The sequence below is a fragment of the Oratosquilla oratoria genome, chromosome 40 (assembly GCF_046742065.1).
Source record: "Oratosquilla oratoria isolate Oo_2021 chromosome 40, ASM4674206v1, whole genome shotgun sequence".
NCBI classification, from domain to species: Eukaryota; Metazoa; Arthropoda; class Malacostraca; order Stomatopoda; family Squillidae; genus Oratosquilla; species Oratosquilla oratoria.
Window position 1 is genome coordinate 43127034 of NC_134816.1, and position 18158 is coordinate 43145191.

At 37.2% G+C, this 18158-nt stretch overlaps 1 protein-coding gene across 1 annotated transcript; it reads left to right on the top strand.

Annotated features, from left to right (window-relative positions):
• Positions 1-277: 277 nt before the first annotated feature.
• On the top strand, positions 278-697 carry LOC143020543 (uncharacterized). Its single transcript, XM_076176974.1, has one exon. It carries the CDS (start codon positions 278-280, stop codon positions 695-697), a length of 420 nt encoding a protein of 139 aa, XP_076033089.1.
• Positions 698-18158: the final 17461 nt, after the last annotated feature.

An 18158-nucleotide genomic window follows, 5' to 3' on the forward strand; every position in this document is an offset into this window, starting at 1 on the left:
TAGACAAAATTGTAGGAATGGTAGGCTATCATTTGAGAAACATTGCATTTGTAAAGAAATGTATTGACGAGTCTTCATTGGCAAAACTACATAATCATGTCAATAGTAGACTAATAATAATAATGATTTTATATGGCATTGAATCAATATACATAAAGTGCAGATAATGACAAGAACACATAGTTCGAAATAACAATTACAATTGCTGAGGATAACAAAAAAGCATGCAAGCTTATTTCCATTGCCAAAGTACCAGCTAAGGAAATTACAGTACATCATGGACAGGGCTGCTAGATTGATCAAAGGCGTGGCTAGACGTGACAGAATTACACCTGTACTAATAGAGCTTTATTGGCTTCCTATTAAAGCCAGAATCATATTTAAGATTTGTGTTATGGTATACTGGACAATTAGATATGGAAAACCAGATTACTTAAGGCAGATTTTGGAAGATCATCAACCTGGATCAGCTGTATCTCTTGGAAGTAGTGATGATCCTTTTATGCTGATTGAACAAAGATGTAATCCACAAATGGGATATAGGGCTTTCAGGACATCTACCCCAAGGCTATGTAATCTACTTCCCAGAGATATAAAGGGAAGTAATAATATTGATACTTTCAAGAAGTTGAAAATGTACCTATTCAGCGATTGTTACACTCAAGACATTCAAATTAGTGAGTTTTATAAAGTGTAATTAATTACCAGAATGATGATATAAGGCGTAACTCCCAGAGGGTCAGAAAGACGGAGAAGTTGAAAATGTACCTATTCAGTGATTGTTACACTCAAGACATTCAAATTAGTGAGTTTTATAAAGTGTAATTAATTACCGGAATGATGATATAAGGTGCAACTCCCAGAGGGTCAGAAGGACGGAGCAGGAATTGAGAATAAACTCGAAAGTAAAAAAGTAATATCAGGTTCCAGTCACACTGTTCTTAAGAGAAGGAACTAGGGAAGGTTTGTCGGAAATCTCTCCATGGCCTACAGATTCTGTTCACGAGGTATGGATATTTGGGCCATCACTCTCCTAATAATGGACCAAATATCCAAAGCCCATGAACCAAATCAGTAGGCCATGGGGAGGCCTTTGTGTATATATGGATAAGTATTTTAAACAGTCGTATACAAAATCCCATGCAATAGTTGCACAATGGCATATTATGGTGAGTCATCAAGGGGATTGAATAAAATAATTCATGTACATAAAAGCACATAGGACATCTAATTCTTTAGTAGTTCATGCGGAAAAATTCGATCATTTCCCAAACTGGAGAGGAGCTGAAGTGCTGCATAAAGGTTTTGATAAGTTCACTAGAAGAATTGTAGAATCAGCATATATTTCAACTAAGAATTCATTGAACAATTGTGGAGGATTTATCAATTTAACAAAACAAACTAGTATTTTAATTCTAGAACACGCCAGAAAAACGACCTTTACCAAGTATCCGACAAGATAACTAAGTTTAGTACATACACTTCAATTACAGTTTTCAGTACACTCTCTGAAGAAGTTCTACGCGAATGAAACGTTAGTGTATTTAGGGTCCCGTGCCTTCCCGTGTTTATGTTCTCCATCATCCAAATCATATATATATATACTCATGTTTCTTAATGTACCCTGAAAACATCTGAATACATGAAAGCACTCAGTACAGTTCTTTATTTTCCCTGTGTTTTTCTGCATACTTAGGATCATGAGTCTATATTATTTCTCCCATGCACACAACATACACACACACACACATATATATATATATATAAATACAAATGAATTGAATGTTCAAACACACTGGTAAGGTGAACTAAAGATACTACTATTGAAAAAAAGAATGTATGAAGATACATATATTACAATCACTGACCCTCTTCACTTTGATATGTACATATAACTATATTCAAAACATGATCTACTCTGTTCCTGTATTTTATCATTTTATATACTGTTGGCCTTGTCACATTTCATTCACTATTTCATTTTAATTTTATTCACTATTCACTGACCTTGTGTTAAAAAAGTTTGCAATCACAATGTGCACATCTACAGGATATCTCTTCACTGTTCTAACTGTATCCATAAACTTGACACTTAAGGGCACCATTAAAAACGTATGACGTAGTTACTCAAGTAGAGCAACAATCCGCAGTTTCTACCACACCCGGTCTCCCTAGAGGTGATGAATATATGCCGTTCTGGTCCGGAGGTTCAAGAGTTCTGACAACAAAAGCTGTAAACGATGTAGATAGGGAACAATATCCACATCCACTTAACAGTTATACAGATTCATTTCTAGGATTGAATACTTATGCTTTACAATGTTATGATGTCATTAAAGTTCGCTGTAAAAGACGACAGATACTATAAACTCCTAAATTGCAAGGTAGTGGTGACTAGATACTTTATAACCTCAATTTTTTACAAAGTGGCTAGAAGGCCCGTCTCGGACACTGAATATATTCTTGTGAGTCGTTTGGAGTTTACTGTAGTTTACATAATGGTTGTGGAAGTTACACCTATAGGTGAAATAATTTCTGGTGGAACAAAACACGAAAATAATGTCTGAAGGGATAATGGGAAATGACGTAAAGGCATTGAGTTGGAAAATACATATGATAATAATAGATTAATACCTACATGGTAATAATACAGACAATAGAAGTGTATCCTATTTTTCATATCAAAGCTGCACAATAAAATCGGTGGGAATTCAGGGGAAAATTACATTCAATGAAATGACGCTATATAAACATTGTAACTCGCTCGTAGCTGCTCTTAGGCATCCGAGTTTTTCCGACAATGTTCATTTACAAGCGAAGACGGCTGCCCCCATGCTTTGAGAATGGGTTAATAGTTACAATTGGCGGAGCTTAAGTTATAATACCTTTTGCGAGATATAATGCTGTAAATAGGTTTGAGTAACTATTGGATTAGGCACCCAGCAATTGACGTTTTTCAAATAACTAGTCGTTTGCTAGTCGTCCGATTCTTAGTACAAGAAACAAATGCATGTTTTACACCTCTCATGCCTCGTAGGTAAGTTTATTTGTATTGAGGTTGTTAATATCTAATGTTGCATGTAAAAATTTGTACATAGCATAGTAATAAGATATTCCTCCTCTGATTGAGTTAGTTAAGAATTTCTTATATACTGGGAACAGCTGTGTAGCACCGAAAGAGGTGACGTTTTATATATATATATATATATATATATATATATATATATATATATATGTGTGTGTGTGTGTGTGTGTATGTGTGTGTTATATGATACTTCACTCCCCCCCCCAACAAAAAAAAAAATCTCCCCCCGGCCCAGATTTTTTTTTTTTTTTTTATCGACCTCCGAAGCAAGTTTATCTATAAAGTCTCTTCGTAGCTGCCTTGACCCGAGTTCGATTCTCAGCAGCCAACGGTGATTGCCACTTACACTAGCTGTCTAATCACAGGACAGCATCCAATCATCTCCAGATTTACTAAGTGGAAAACCCGCATCCCCTTAGTGGCCGGCAACGATCATCGGAATCTTCTACATATATATGTGTGTGTGTATATATATATAACATTGTAAGGCGGGGGGGAGAAGCGTAAACACCAGACTCAAAGTGGGAAGTTTAATGCCCGACGTTTCGGTTCTAGTCCTAGAACCGTCTTCAGGGGTGTGAAAATGTACAGTGTTCACATGAGCTATTAACCGTCCGTGGTTGGAATTGGGAGAGGTGTCCCGCACTGCCGAAGCTGTCCGGGACCGGGTCCCCCTCCTCTTCCTGTCACTCCACGTACCGGACGACTGGATCACCTTACATATTTACAAAGACTAAGTGCAATATAATAAAATCAAATACAACAAAGTACAATACATTATAATAAAATGCCATGAAATAAAATAAAATAAACTGACACATGTGTCACAATTGGGAGCAGTACGCACTTGTACGCGGAGGAAATAAGAATAATAATATGACATAAAATGCAACAAGGTCAAATAAAGTACAACAAAACAATGCAATAAAATGAAAATAGAATAAATAAAAATGGTACTTGTGCGACAAACATGACCACTTTCCAGACTGGAATAATACAACCGTATTAAATAAAGGATCATCCAAGAAACTAAGGAAGACAATTGAGGCAGCATATATCAACACTAACAACAACATTAATCATAGAGAAGGCTTTATATGTTTAGCAAAAGCCACAAGCTTATTAACAATAAAAGAATACGCAAATAAAATAACAAGCTCTCCGAAGCGGTCCATGTATAAAATATCCTGTTACGTTTGAGTTGTAATGAAGACATTACCAAAAAACTTCATACACTAAACACAGTTTCACAGGGAAATGACTGCCATCAATGCATCAAAGGAGTCTGGTGCTGGCACGAAAAATATTAACACTCCAAAGCTGTGGTACTTTAATGATTTAATGAGTAGAGCGTCGGCTGACATCTTTCTCATGTGAAAGCCAAATGATGATTGAGATCTGGTTGCTCGCGCACGGTATTCGCAGTGATGCAGCCCGTCTGGACGTTAGTGTTAAGCTTTCAACACCACTACTGCATCAAGTCGCTGATGCGTGATGCTCCGTGTGGACGGGTTCTAGTGCTCAAGAAGGGCTCTTGTGCTTTTGGGATGGGGGGCTGGGGTGGGGTGGAGGGAGGGAGGAGGAGAGGATGGGGGTGAAGGGAGGGAGATGGAGAGGATGGGGTGGAGTGGAATTTAAATTGTGAATGTGTTTCTATTACGAGTCAAATCAGCGTGATTGACACCCAGAATCAACTCCTCCTCCTCCTCCTCCTCCTTCCCCGCCGTCTCTGTTGCATTGTCCTCTGAACGCGTATAGCTTTATTGTAAATAAAATTGGCAATTTTTGTCAGATCATTGTATATATCAATTTTAATCAATACTGTATATTGTAAATATTGTATCACATTCAAGGATGGCCATTGTATTATGGAATCAATTTGTATATAACATTATTTGCATACTTTGTATAGAACATTAATGTATTCATCATGTATTATTTATTTTTTTGGCGGGCGGGTTTATTGGCGAACGAGCACGACATAACGGTCCACAAGACTTAAAAAACAACCGAGGAAGTTGGTCTGCTCCACATCTATCTTAACTCTAACTTCCTTCCAATTAATTCTTTCCTTACACTAAACCCCCAATCCCCCCCCTAGTATAGTGTGTATCTTATGAATGCAATTTGTTTTATTAAGTTTATTTCATTTAATCATTTTATTTACTTATTTACATATTGTTTTTATGTGTTTTAATTTTGATTACTTTCTTTATTTTTTCTTTATTAATTCTATTTGTATTTTTATGTGTTTTTTATTATAATTAGTTATATTCTCAAGGGACAAAAACACCTTTACGGGTTTTTGGGGACAAAATATCGACTATATCTTTGTCATGTGTGAAGGAAGTCGATGTGAGGAAATTACTACGGTATTTCTGTCCCGTTGAAGGAACTCAGTGTAGGATTCTTTTATATATAAGACTCGAATAGAACAAAATATAAACGATTTTTCTGCCAAATGTGAAGGAAGACATCAACATAGAAAACCAAAAGCGACGGCATTTTGCCTAGTGTGAAGATGGAAATCGGCGTTTTTTTTGCCTAGTGTGTACATGAAAAACGACGGTAATTTTGCTTAGTGTGTAGATGGAAATCGAAGGAGGAAATCGACGGCGTTTTTGACGGCTTTTTGCCCAGTATGAAGGAGGAAATCGACGGCATTTTTTCCTTGTGTGAAGATGGAAATCGACGGTGTTTTTGCCTAGTGTGAAGGTGGAAATCAACGGTGTTTTTGCCTAGTTTAAGACGACATGAAAGGTAAAGATGTCATGGTATCAGAGAACGAAATTTTCAGGTCAGCACGTGGCCTTAAGTGACACTGAACGAAACATTCTGAGAAAGCCGTGTAGAGAAAAAAAATTAAGAAGATGAATTTTGACAATTGTGTTATTAAAACTGAGCGAAACATTCCGAGAAAATCGTTAGATACATATAGAGAGAAATGTTTTAAAATATAGAAAAGACGATGAATTTTGACAATTGTGTTGAACGAGACATTCTGAGATTTTTTTGAACACGTGGAAAGAAAGATGTTTTGGAAATTTATGCGACGTGACGTCATAACGTCGGGATCAGAGCGCGGGAAGATTTTTCGGTCCTTGTGCATGGTCATCGCGAATAAAACAAAAAATAAATGTGAAGCAATACGTCGACTTAGAAAACCAAAATCGACGGGTATTCTGCCTAATGTGAATATGGAAATCGACGGCATTTTTTCCTAGTGTGAAGATATAAATCGACGGTAATTTTGCCCAGTGTGAAGATGGAAATCGACGGCAGTTTTGCTCAGTGTGAACATGGAAATCACCAGTATTTTTGCCTAGTGTGAAGATGGAAATCGACGGTAATTTTGCCTAGTGTGAAGATGAAAATCGACGGCATGTTTTGCTTAGTGTGAAGATAGTAATCAACGGTATTTTGCCTAGTGTGAAGATGAAAAGCGACGGCAGTTTTGCCCTCTGTGAAGGAGGAAATCGACGGTATTTTTGCCTAGTGTGAAGATGGAAATCGACGGTGTTTTTGCCTAGTTTAGGACGACATGAAAGGTAAAGATGTCATGGTATCAGAGAACGAAATTTTCAGGTCAGCACGTGGCCTTACGTGACACTGAACGAAACATTCTGAGAAAGCCGTACAGAGAAAAAAAAATCAAGAAGATGAATTTTGACAATTGCGTTCTTATTCAAACTGAGCGAAACATTCCGAGAAAATCTTTAAATACATGTAGAGAGAAACGTTTTAAAAATATAGAAAAGACGATGAATTTTGACAATTGTGTTGAACGAGACATTCTGAGATTTTTTTTAAACACGTGGAAAGATTTTTTTTTTAAATATAGAAAATATATGCGACGTGACGTCATAACGTCGGGATCAGAGCGCGGGAAGATTTTTCGTGTATGGAAATCGACATTTTAGCCTAGTGTGAAGATAAAAATCGACGGTAATTTTGCCTAGTGTGAACAAAATCACCGGTATTTTTGCCTAGTGTGAACATGAAAATCGACTGTATTTTTGCCTAGTGTGAAGGTGAAAATCGATGGTATTTTTGCCCAATGTGAAGATGAAAATCGACGGTATTTTTTGCCCAATGTGAAGATGAAAATCGACGGTAATTTTGCCCAGTGTGAAGATGGAAATCGACGGTATTTTTGCCCAATGTGAAGATGAAGATCGACGGCATTTTTGCCCAATGTGAAGATGAAAATCGACGGGATATTTGCCTAGTGTGAAGATGAAAATCGACGGTATTTTGCCTAGTGTGAAGATGAAAATCGACGGTATTTTTGCCTAGTGTGAAGATGGAAATCGACGGTATTTTTGCCTAGTGTGAAGATGAAAATCGACGGCATTTTTGCTTAGTGTGAAGATAGTAATCGACGGTATTTTGCCTAGTGTGAAGATGAAAATCGACGGCATTTTTGCTTAGTGTGAAGATAGTAGTCGACGGTATTTTTGCCTAGTGTGAAGATGAAAAGAGACGGCATTTTTGCCTAATGTGAAGATGGAAATCGACGGTGTTTTTGCCTAGTTTAGGACGACATGAGAGGTAAAGATGTCATGGTATCAGAGAACGAAATTTTCAGGTCAGCACGTGGTCTTACGTGACACTGAACGAAACATTCTGAGAAAGCCGTACAGAGAAAAAAAAATTAAGAAGATGAGTTTTGACAATTGTGTTCTTATTAAAACTGAGCGAAACATTCCGAGAAAATCTTTAAATACATGTAGAGAGAAACGTTTTAAAAATATAGAAAAGTTGATGTATTTTGACAATTGTGCTGAACGAGACATTCTGAGATTTTTTTTAAACACGTGGAAAGAAAGATGTTTTAAAAATATATAAAATATATGCGACGTGACGTCATAACGTCGGGATCAGAGCGCGGGAAGATTTTTCGGTCCTTGTGCATGGTCATCGCGAATAAAACAAAAAATAAATGTGAAGCAAGACGTCGACTTAGAAAACCAAAATCGACGGCATTTTGCCCAATGAGAATATGGAAATCGACGACATTTTTGCCTAGTGTGAAGGTGAAAATCGACGGTAATTTTGCCTAGTGTGAAGATGGAAATCGACGGCAGTTTTGCTCAGTGTGAACATGAAAATCGACGGTATTTTTGCCTAGTGTGAAGATGAAAATCGACGGCATTTTTGCCTAGTGTGAAGGTAAAAACCGACGGTAATTTTGCCCAGTGTGAAGATGGAAATCGACGGTAATTTTGCCTAGTGTGAAGATGGAAATCGACGGTAATTTTGCCCAGTGTGAAGATGGAAATCGACGGTATTTTTGCCTAGTGTGAAGATGAAAATCGACGGCATTTTTGCTTAGTGTGAAGGTGAAAATCGACGGTAATTTTGCCCAGTGTGAAGATGAAAATCGACGGCATTTTTGCCTAGTGTGAAGGTGAAAATCGACGGTAATTTTGCCCAGTGTGAAGATGGAAATCGACGGTATTTTTGCCTAGTGTGAAGATGAAAATCGACGGCATTTTTGCTTAGTGTGAAGATAGTAATCGACGGTATTTTTGCCTAGTGTGAAGATGAAAATCGACGGCATTTTTGCCTAGTGTGAAGATGAAAATCGACGGTATTTTTGCCTAATGTGAAGATGGAAATCGACGGTGTTTTTGCCTAGTTTAGGACGACATGAAAGGTAAAGATGTCATGGTATCAGAGAACGAAATTTTCAGGTCAGCACGTGGTCTTACGTGACACTGAACGAAACATTCTGAGAAAGCCGTATAGAGAAAAAAAAATTAAGAAGATGAATTTTGACAATTGCGTTCTTATTAAAACTGAGCGAAACATTCCGAGAAAATCTTTAAATACATGTAGAGAGAAACGTTTTAAAAATATAGAAAAGACGATGAATTTTGACAATTGTGCTGAACGAGACATTCTGAGATTTTTTTTAAACACGTGGAAAGAAAGATGTTTTAAAAATATATAAAATATATGCGACGTGACGTCATAACGTCGGGATCAGAGCGCGGGAAGATTTTTCGGTCCTTGTGCATGGTCATCGCGAATAAAACAAAAAATAAATGTGAAGCAAGACGTCGACTTAGCAAACCAAAATCGACGGCATTTTTGCCTAATGTGAAGACTGAAATCGACGACATTTTTGCCTAGTGTGAAGGTGAAAATCGACGGTAATTTTGCCTAGTGTGAAGATGGAAATCGACGGTATTTTTGCCTAGTGTGAACATGGAAATCACCGGTATTTTTGCCTAGTGTGAAGATGGAAATCGACGGTATTTTTGCCTAGTGTGAAGGTGAAAATCGATGGTAATTTTGCCTAGTGTGAAGGTGAAAATCGAGGGTAATTTTGCCTAGTGTGAAGATGGAAATCGACGGTAATTTTGCCCAGTGTGAAGATGGAAATCGACGGTATTTTTGCCTAGTGTGAAGATGAAAATCGACGGCATTTTTGCTTAGTGTGAAGGTGAAAATCGACGGTAATTTTGCCCAGTGTGAAGATGTAAATCGACAGTATTTTTGCCTAGTGTGAAAATGAAAATCGACGGCATTTTTGCCTAGTGTGAAGATGGAAATCGACGGCATTTTTGCTTAGTGTGAAGGTGAAAATCGACGGTAATGTTTTTGCCTAGTTTAAGACGACGTGAAAGGGAAATCAAGGTATTAGGGAGCGAAATTTTCAGGTCAGCAAACCTTGTGAGAACGAAACATTCTGAGAAAGCCGTATAAAAAAGAATATAGAAGACGATGATTTTTGACAATTGTGTTCTTATTGTGTTCTGAGCGAAACATTCTGAGAAAATCCTTAAATACATGTGGAGAAAAACGTTTTGAAAATATAGAAAAGACGATGAATTTTGACAATCGTGTTGAATGAAACATTCTGAGAATTTTTTTTATACACGTGGAAAGATGTTTTAAAAATATAGAAAATATGATGGATTTTGATGCGACGTGACGTCATAACGTCAGCATCAGAGCGCGGGAAGATTTTTCGGTTCTTGTGTATGGTCATCGCGAATAAAACAAAAAATAAATGTGAAGCAAGACGTCAACTTAGCAAACCAAACTCGACGGCATTTTTGCCTAATGTGAAGATGGAATTCGACGACATTTTTGCCTAGTATGAAGGTGAAAATCGATGGTAATTTTGCCTAGTGTGAACATGGAAATCACCGGTATCTAAAAATTTGTGTTTTTCTTTTTCTTTTTGTCATCTATGCATGAGCACAGTTGTATGATTAAGCAGTTGTTACACATAGATTAATTATATTTCTGACAACATATTTCCACCAAAATGGAAATATTTCTTGTCCAAACTCACCCTTTTTGGCGCATTCCGTGTACTGCAAAGTATCTACATTAAATACAATGTCTTCATTTGATTCCTTCTTCCTTAAAGAACCTAATATTGCAAATTAATCGACAAAAGTAATTATAAAGATACCAAGTATCAAGATGATATAATGTTAATCATCAAAATTCGCAAACACAGTAGCATATGTACTCGTGCCTCCAACTTCCATTTTTGAATAACGACAATATGACTTCCGTTGCAGACATCTAGACGTCTCTAAGGACATATTCAACAGCATATGACGGAAAGATAATTTGTAGTTTGGAGATTTGAAAAATTATATTTTGTAACCATATATCAAAATCCCACGAATCAAAATGCCATATTCAAAATTATCCCATTGTTCATAATCCCACACATAATATTCCAGGATGTTGATAGTATCAATAAACACTATATGAAGTATAATTTCATTTGATAAATCTATTAATGAATATAGGCCTAGGTTAATTGGCGTGGGATTTTTACCAATGGGATTATGACCTTCTGGGACTCTGTCATGGATTCGACACAGGCAAGGTCATCATATCGAGATAACAGGTCAGGACTCGCAGTAATGGATTTAAACTGGACAATTTTAGATTAAGTTGTTTTAAGAAACGGTTAGACAACTTTATGCACAGGGATGACAGGTGGTAATGGACATGGAACTGCTTAGTGTAGGCAACATGGTCTCTTGCAATCTCCTACGTTCTTATGTTCTTATCACACTAGGCGCTGATGACCGTTGAGAGCTCGTTCGAGTCAAAAACGACTTCGGTTACAAAATTCAAATAATATTTCCGTTACATCTAGCAAAGATGAAGGATGAACGAAGAGACTGTGTAAACCTAGATACGGATGCTGTAGAATTGTTCTTAGGAATGTCTAGGTTTCTGTAATAAGCGAAGTCATATTCTAGTTATATTCAAATGGAGGTTGGAGGTAGGATAATGTCGGAGGAAAAATAGCCCAGTGTGATTGATAACCCTCCTGGAGGTCAGCCATATTGGATTTGCAAGTCTGCACCTAGATGCTACGCAAACTCGACGACAATCATTAAAAGATCAAACTATTTGTAATGAAAATTCCCTTAACGATAAGAAATACAATGAAAATAATAGTATGTATTTTGGGATCCGGCGAATTCACCGACAAAAATTCATCGACACGCTCAATTCATCGATATACACAATTCATCGAAAAATAAAAATATTCTAGGTTGTGTTTTCATCCTTGATTTGGCATACTTTTACCTTTGATAATGAAATAATTACTTTCATAACCTTTATTTAGGATCAAGAATTTCTTTTCTTAGTATTTATCAAGAATAGTTAAAATTCTTTAATGACAGAACTATTGAAAATTACAAATTAGTTTAAACTAAACTTAAAACTATAAATTGGTTTACTTAAAATTATAAAGCTAGGTTATGGGCTATTTTTTTTTTACACAAATATGTGTACATTACAAAGGATTACAAAGGAGGAGCATGCCGACAGGAGACCTTTTAGTCCATATCTAGGTCGGATGCGAAAAAATCATAATAATGATAAAATAATAAATAAAAACTATAATAATGTAAATAACAAATAGAATACATAAATAAATGCATATGTATAGTTAAATAATAAACAGGTAAATAGTGAATAATAATAAATTGACATATAACTAATAATAAATGAAAATCAAACACAAATGATAACAAAACAAAAACAATATAAAATAAATTATAATCATTACAGCATCTTGCTTAGGTGTTTATCTAAATGATTCTTAAAGCTTCGAACTGAACTACATTGCACTACCTGTGCAGGAAGTTTATTCCATTCATTAACTACACGGTTGGAAAAGTTGTTTCTACCTACTTCCAAATTGAATCTATTTCCGGAGAGCTTGAGACCATTGATTCTTGTCTGATTCTCATTCTCCTCGCTCCTCTCTCCCCCACCCCTTAAATGAATTTCATTTAATCGTCCTTGTTACTCCATGTTCTTGTTCCCTTCCCTGGTCCCCTTTCACCACTGTTGTCGTCTCTACGGGCCGACTATCTTTTGTGTATAGATTTGTATTTCGTCTCTCACTTTCTTTCCACCATTGCCTTGTTACGTAAGATCAGTCACTCCCTGTTTTCATTTGTAGGGTTACTCAATAGTCCTAACTCTGTCCAAGAGAAGGGAATTAAACGGAGATTAATTTTCTTTCTTTTCTTCCCGAATATATACACTTGGTTAGTCAAGTTACAACAAGGGACTCCCATCTGAAATCCTCAGTTTGTTCACTAAGTCAATTCGCATTGACGTCATGATTTCTTTAGTCCAATGATCTTTACTTTTACATCTTAATATCTCCCCTAAGGACGTGACTTTCTCTCGTAAACCAATTTAATTTTCTCCTCCACCAACCTTTCTTCAATCAGAAAGGCTGTTACAAAGCCTTAAGCAATACAGGTTACTCAAGCAATCTCGAAATCAATGCACCACTAACTTAATTTACATACTGTTACATCAGCATAAAATGAACATTATACAGCAATGATATCGGGTCCCCAACGGCTGTTTGTAAACATTTAGGCGAAGAGTGAGGTTAGTGCAATATCTTCGCCTACGAACAATTGTTTACTAAACACCCAACTCATAACAATGAAATTCTCGCCGCCTACCCCTCTATCTACCTCATTTGTCTACCTTTATCTACCAGCCTCTTACGAGTACAGCCATGTTTTTTGAGTTTATGTATTGTGGGCTCTTTAGAAAATATATACTACATATATGATCTGATTAATACGATGTGATCACGTGCACTTATACACACACACACACACACACACACACACACACACACACACACACACACACACACACACACACACACACACACACACACACACACACACACACACACAGTGTAAGGCTTTACCTGTAGATCGGTTTATATATGACCTCATTTTTATAAGCAACTTTTAATTCTCCTCTGGTAACAGATCAAACCGAAGTTTCTAAACCCTGCATCTCCTTTGCCTTTGTGATTACAAAGGATTACAAAGGCGAAGCATGCCGACAGGAGACCTTTTGGTCCATAATTAGGTCGAATGCGAAAAAAATATAATGATAAATAGATAAAAATTATAATAATATAAATAGTAATAAATAAAATAAATAAATAAATGCATAGGCATAGTTGAATAATAAACAAACAGGTAAATAGTAAATAATAATAAACTGACAGATAAATAATAATCAATGAAAATCAAACAAATAATAATAAACAGACAAATAATAACAAAGAAATAAACAAATGGTGTAAAATAAATGGCAGGCATTCCAGCATCTTGCTAAAGTGTTTATCTAAACGAATCTTAAAGCTTCGAACTGAACTACATTTCACTACATCTCCCATTTTACATTCCCCCCCCCGGTCACTTTTCGCTGTCGAGTAAGGAAGGGAGAAGGCAGGGGGTAGGGCTGAGTGGAGAATTGTTGTGCTTGAATGATACTTTAACGCAGCTTGAATGAATTTCTCCACACACACACACACACACACACACACACACACACACACACACACACACACACACACACACACACACACACACACACACACACACACACACACACACACACACACACACACACACACACACACACACACACACACACACACACACACACACACTCAGGTCACAAAATCAAGCCTATCAGAGCGCCGAGGACTGACCGATACAAGAACAGTGCCATTCCATCCATTGTCCGCACAATAAACTCATTATGAATTGTAGACTAAGCATATCACTCTTATAATTACTATATTACTCATAAAAGTGCTCAATTGTATTATTGTCAGTGTATCACTGCTATCTCAATAAACCTATTATTATTATTATTTACACGTGGTGTGTGTTTATCAAACATCATCAGGGAATCAGCTAAGTGGACAGAGAATAGAAAAATATATATATAGTAAATATTCTAAGACAAAAAACGACCGAATGAAAAAGGAGGGATAAAACAGAAGACTATAATGAGCAGAAGCGTATTTTATTTATTATTATTTATATTACTATAATTTTTATTTATTTTTCTTTTATTCATTCATTATCATTACGATTTTTTCCGCATCCGACCTAGTTATGGATCAAAAGGTCTCCTGTCGGCATGCTCCGCCTTTGCAATCCTTTGTTATCCTTTGTAACAAGCAAAGTGACGAGGACAGGGATGAAGGAGTTATCACTTTGGGCTTCCACGGGTTATCACACTGGGCTTCTTCCACGGGCTTCTCCAGCGCCGACCGTTGAGAGTTCGTTGGAGTAAAAACGACTTCGGTCACGATATTTGAATTTTCAAATTTTCAAATATCAAATTATCTTTCCGTCATACATGATAGCAAAGCTGAATGATGAACTAAAAGATTGTAAACCTAGAAGAAGGTTAGACATAATGTTGGAATGTTCTTAGACGAGTCTAGATTTCTGTAAGCAAAGTCCTATTCTAGTTATTCAAATGGAGGTTGGAGGTAGGATGTCGGAGGAAAAAATGCCCTTCATCTACAAAGTGCTTGAGATGGGAGGTGTGTTAAATAAGTATTAGTATGAAGCGGGTGTGTACTTTGAATTGGCTACCCCAGTATAAAGGGGAAAGGCCCTTTGGTGTATGCATACATACTATATCATCCACTCTCGGAGAAAAGAATTTTGCACTTAGATACGTATATTACGATCACGCTGAAGAGGATCGCAGACAGTGATTGTCATATGCGTATCTTCGTACAACTGTTATTATTATTTTTTTTTCAAAAGTGGGATATTTAGTTTATATCATATCATATTTATGTGATCACAGGGTGTTCAGATTTGTGGAATATTCGGATAAGCGAGGCAAAATTAATCCCCTTCCTAGTCCCCTACTCTCCACTTCCCCAATCCAACGCTGAATGTTTAATTCAGAGGGAATAAAAATGGTATACAATACTAATAAATCATGTTCGGATAATGGCAAACGCGAGAGATTAGTTTGTATGTAGACAGGAAGAGAAACAATTATTATATAAAGCGAACTACTCGGAAATGTGAAAGTGTTCAACAAGACCACACTGAATAATGATTCAGTTCGGAACTGAAAAGGAGTGTTGTGTATATAGAAAGGAAGAGAAACAATTAATATATGAAGCGAACTATTCGGTAAGGTTAGAGCAAGACCACAATGGAGGTGATATTATGACCTGACGATAAGGCACAGCTGGTAGGGTACGCCATACTCATGACACAGAACCGATAAGGGTACACTGCACCTGACCTGACCTACGATAACCGAGATCGTTTCGGCCAAGGTCGGGTACCTAATATGGTCATGCAAATGGATGACATCAGAATGACGTCAGATATTCCTGTATGGGGACCTTTATATATATATATATATATATATATAATATATATATATATATATATATATATATATATATACCTAAATATATATATATATATATATATATATGTTTTTTTTTTTAAGTTTGCGGACTCTGTCATTATCTTTGTACCTATGAGACGAACGTCATAGAGGAGTCTCTCCCTGCTGCCCAGCCGGATGAAGCCAATGTCGTGAGTATTTGTATTCTATCGACGCTAACCAACGTTTCTATCCTAAGTAAGGAAGGGTTGTTGTTGTCGTTGTTGTTGTTCCTGTTGTTGTTGGCTGTAGTGTACCAGCGCTTCTATCCTAGGGAAGGAGGGACGGAAGGAAGGATGAAAGGCAGGAATAAATGAGGAAGGGAAGGAAAGAAAAATAGAAAGGAAGGAAGGAAATGAAGGAAGGTAAAGAAGGAGGATGGAATGAAGAGAGGGAAAAGGGGAGTAAAGAAGGAAGGGAAGTATGTAATGAAGGAAGGAAGATAGGAAGGGAAGAAGGGTGGGGAGGAAGGAGGGAAGGAAGGAAGAAAGGAAGAGAAGAAGGGTGGGGAGGAATGAAGGGAGGAAGAAAGAAAGGAGGATGGGGAGGAAGAGAGGAAGGGAAGGAAGAAAGAAAGGAGGATGGGGGAGGAGAGGAAGGAAAGGAAGAAAGAAAGGAGGATGGGGAGGAAGAGAGGAAGGGAAGAAGGAAGGAAGGAAGGCAGAGAAGAAGGGAAGGAAGGAAGGAAGGAAGGAAGGAAAGAAGAAAGGAAGGAAGGAAGAAAGGAAGAGAGAAAGGAGGATTGGGAGGAAGAGAGGAAGGGAAGGAAGGAAGAAAGGAAGAAAGAAAGGAGGATGGGGAGGAAGAGAGGAAGGAAAGGAAGAAAGAAAGGAGGATGGGGAGGAAGAGAGGAAGGGAAGAAAGGAAGAAAGGACGATGGGAAGGAAGGGAGGAGTGAAAGGAAGGAAGGAAGGAGGGGGAGAAGGAAGGAAGGAAGTTAAAGAAGAAAGGAAGGATGGGAAGGAAGAAAGGAAGGAAGGAGGGAAGGTAGGAAGAGGCAAGGATGGGGCCTAATGAGGAACTTCTCGAATGGTCAAACCCACACAACTGCTCTGGGGAAGGGAAGGGAGGAAGGAGGGAAGGGGGGAAGGATGAAGGAGGGAAGGAGGGAAGGGGGGAAGGGGAGCATCAAGTGACAAGAGAAAGCCCCGAAGTCGTCTCAGCCGGGAACCCGATCCGACCGAATGGCTTCTGAAGGTGATCTGTCTATTGATTCGTTGTTGTTGTTGTTGTTTTCATTTGTTAGCTATTCATTCATATACTCTATCTATGTGCCCGCGCGTTTTAATCAAAAATAAAAAAAAAACAGGGCAGGACTCGTCGTAATGAGTTTAAATTGGGCGAATTTAGGTTTAAGAAGGAAATAGGCAAGCACTGGTTTGCCAAGAGGGTAGTTAACGAATGGAATAAACTTAGTAACCACGTAGTGAGCGCTGAAACTATAATTGGTTGTTTTAAGAGTAGACTAGATAACTTCATGGATAGGGATGAAGATGGTACGGGACATGGAACTGCCTAGTGTAGGCACTGTAATATCTTGCAGTCTTCTAATTTTTTATGTTCTTATATTTTTATTATTTCTTTGTGTATCTCATGTAGTGGAGTAAGAGCAAGGTATAGAGCAGTGAAATGATTCTAAATAAAAATCTATCTTCTTGCCCAGCGTTCCTCAACCTCAGGGTTCCTCGGAACCCTAAGGTTCCTCAAAAGGTCCCTAAGGGTTCCGCGAGAACAAGTGAGGTAAGCTAATGCACTTTTGATTTTTTATTTGATTTCGTATACGTAATATAATTAAACACGCACGACATATTCTTGGTTATTGTAATAATGTAATATAGACATTATCCTATCTAACCTATTACTGCGATGAAAATAAAATGAGAAAGATATGGTGTATATATATATATATATATATATATATATATATATATATATATATATATATATCTATATATATATATATATATATATATATATATATATATATACTGTATATATATATATATATATATATTGCGCAGGGGTTCCTTGAGACATGCAATTCATTTTAAAGGTTACGCAAGGTTAAAAAGGTTGAGAAACGCTGCTCTAGCCTTAAGATTTCATTTGCCACCTCACCTCCATACACTGAACTAGTTTAACCAAACGACATAATAGAACAAACCCCTCCCCCTCCACATAATAACAATAACAACGAAAGAAAGAATCCTAACTGCAGACACAACAGACCGGCCATTGAACCAGTTGTCAGCATTCTTCAGACGTGCCCTCCACCCCCTCCTTGCTCCTCTGACAAGCTAAACCATCCCAG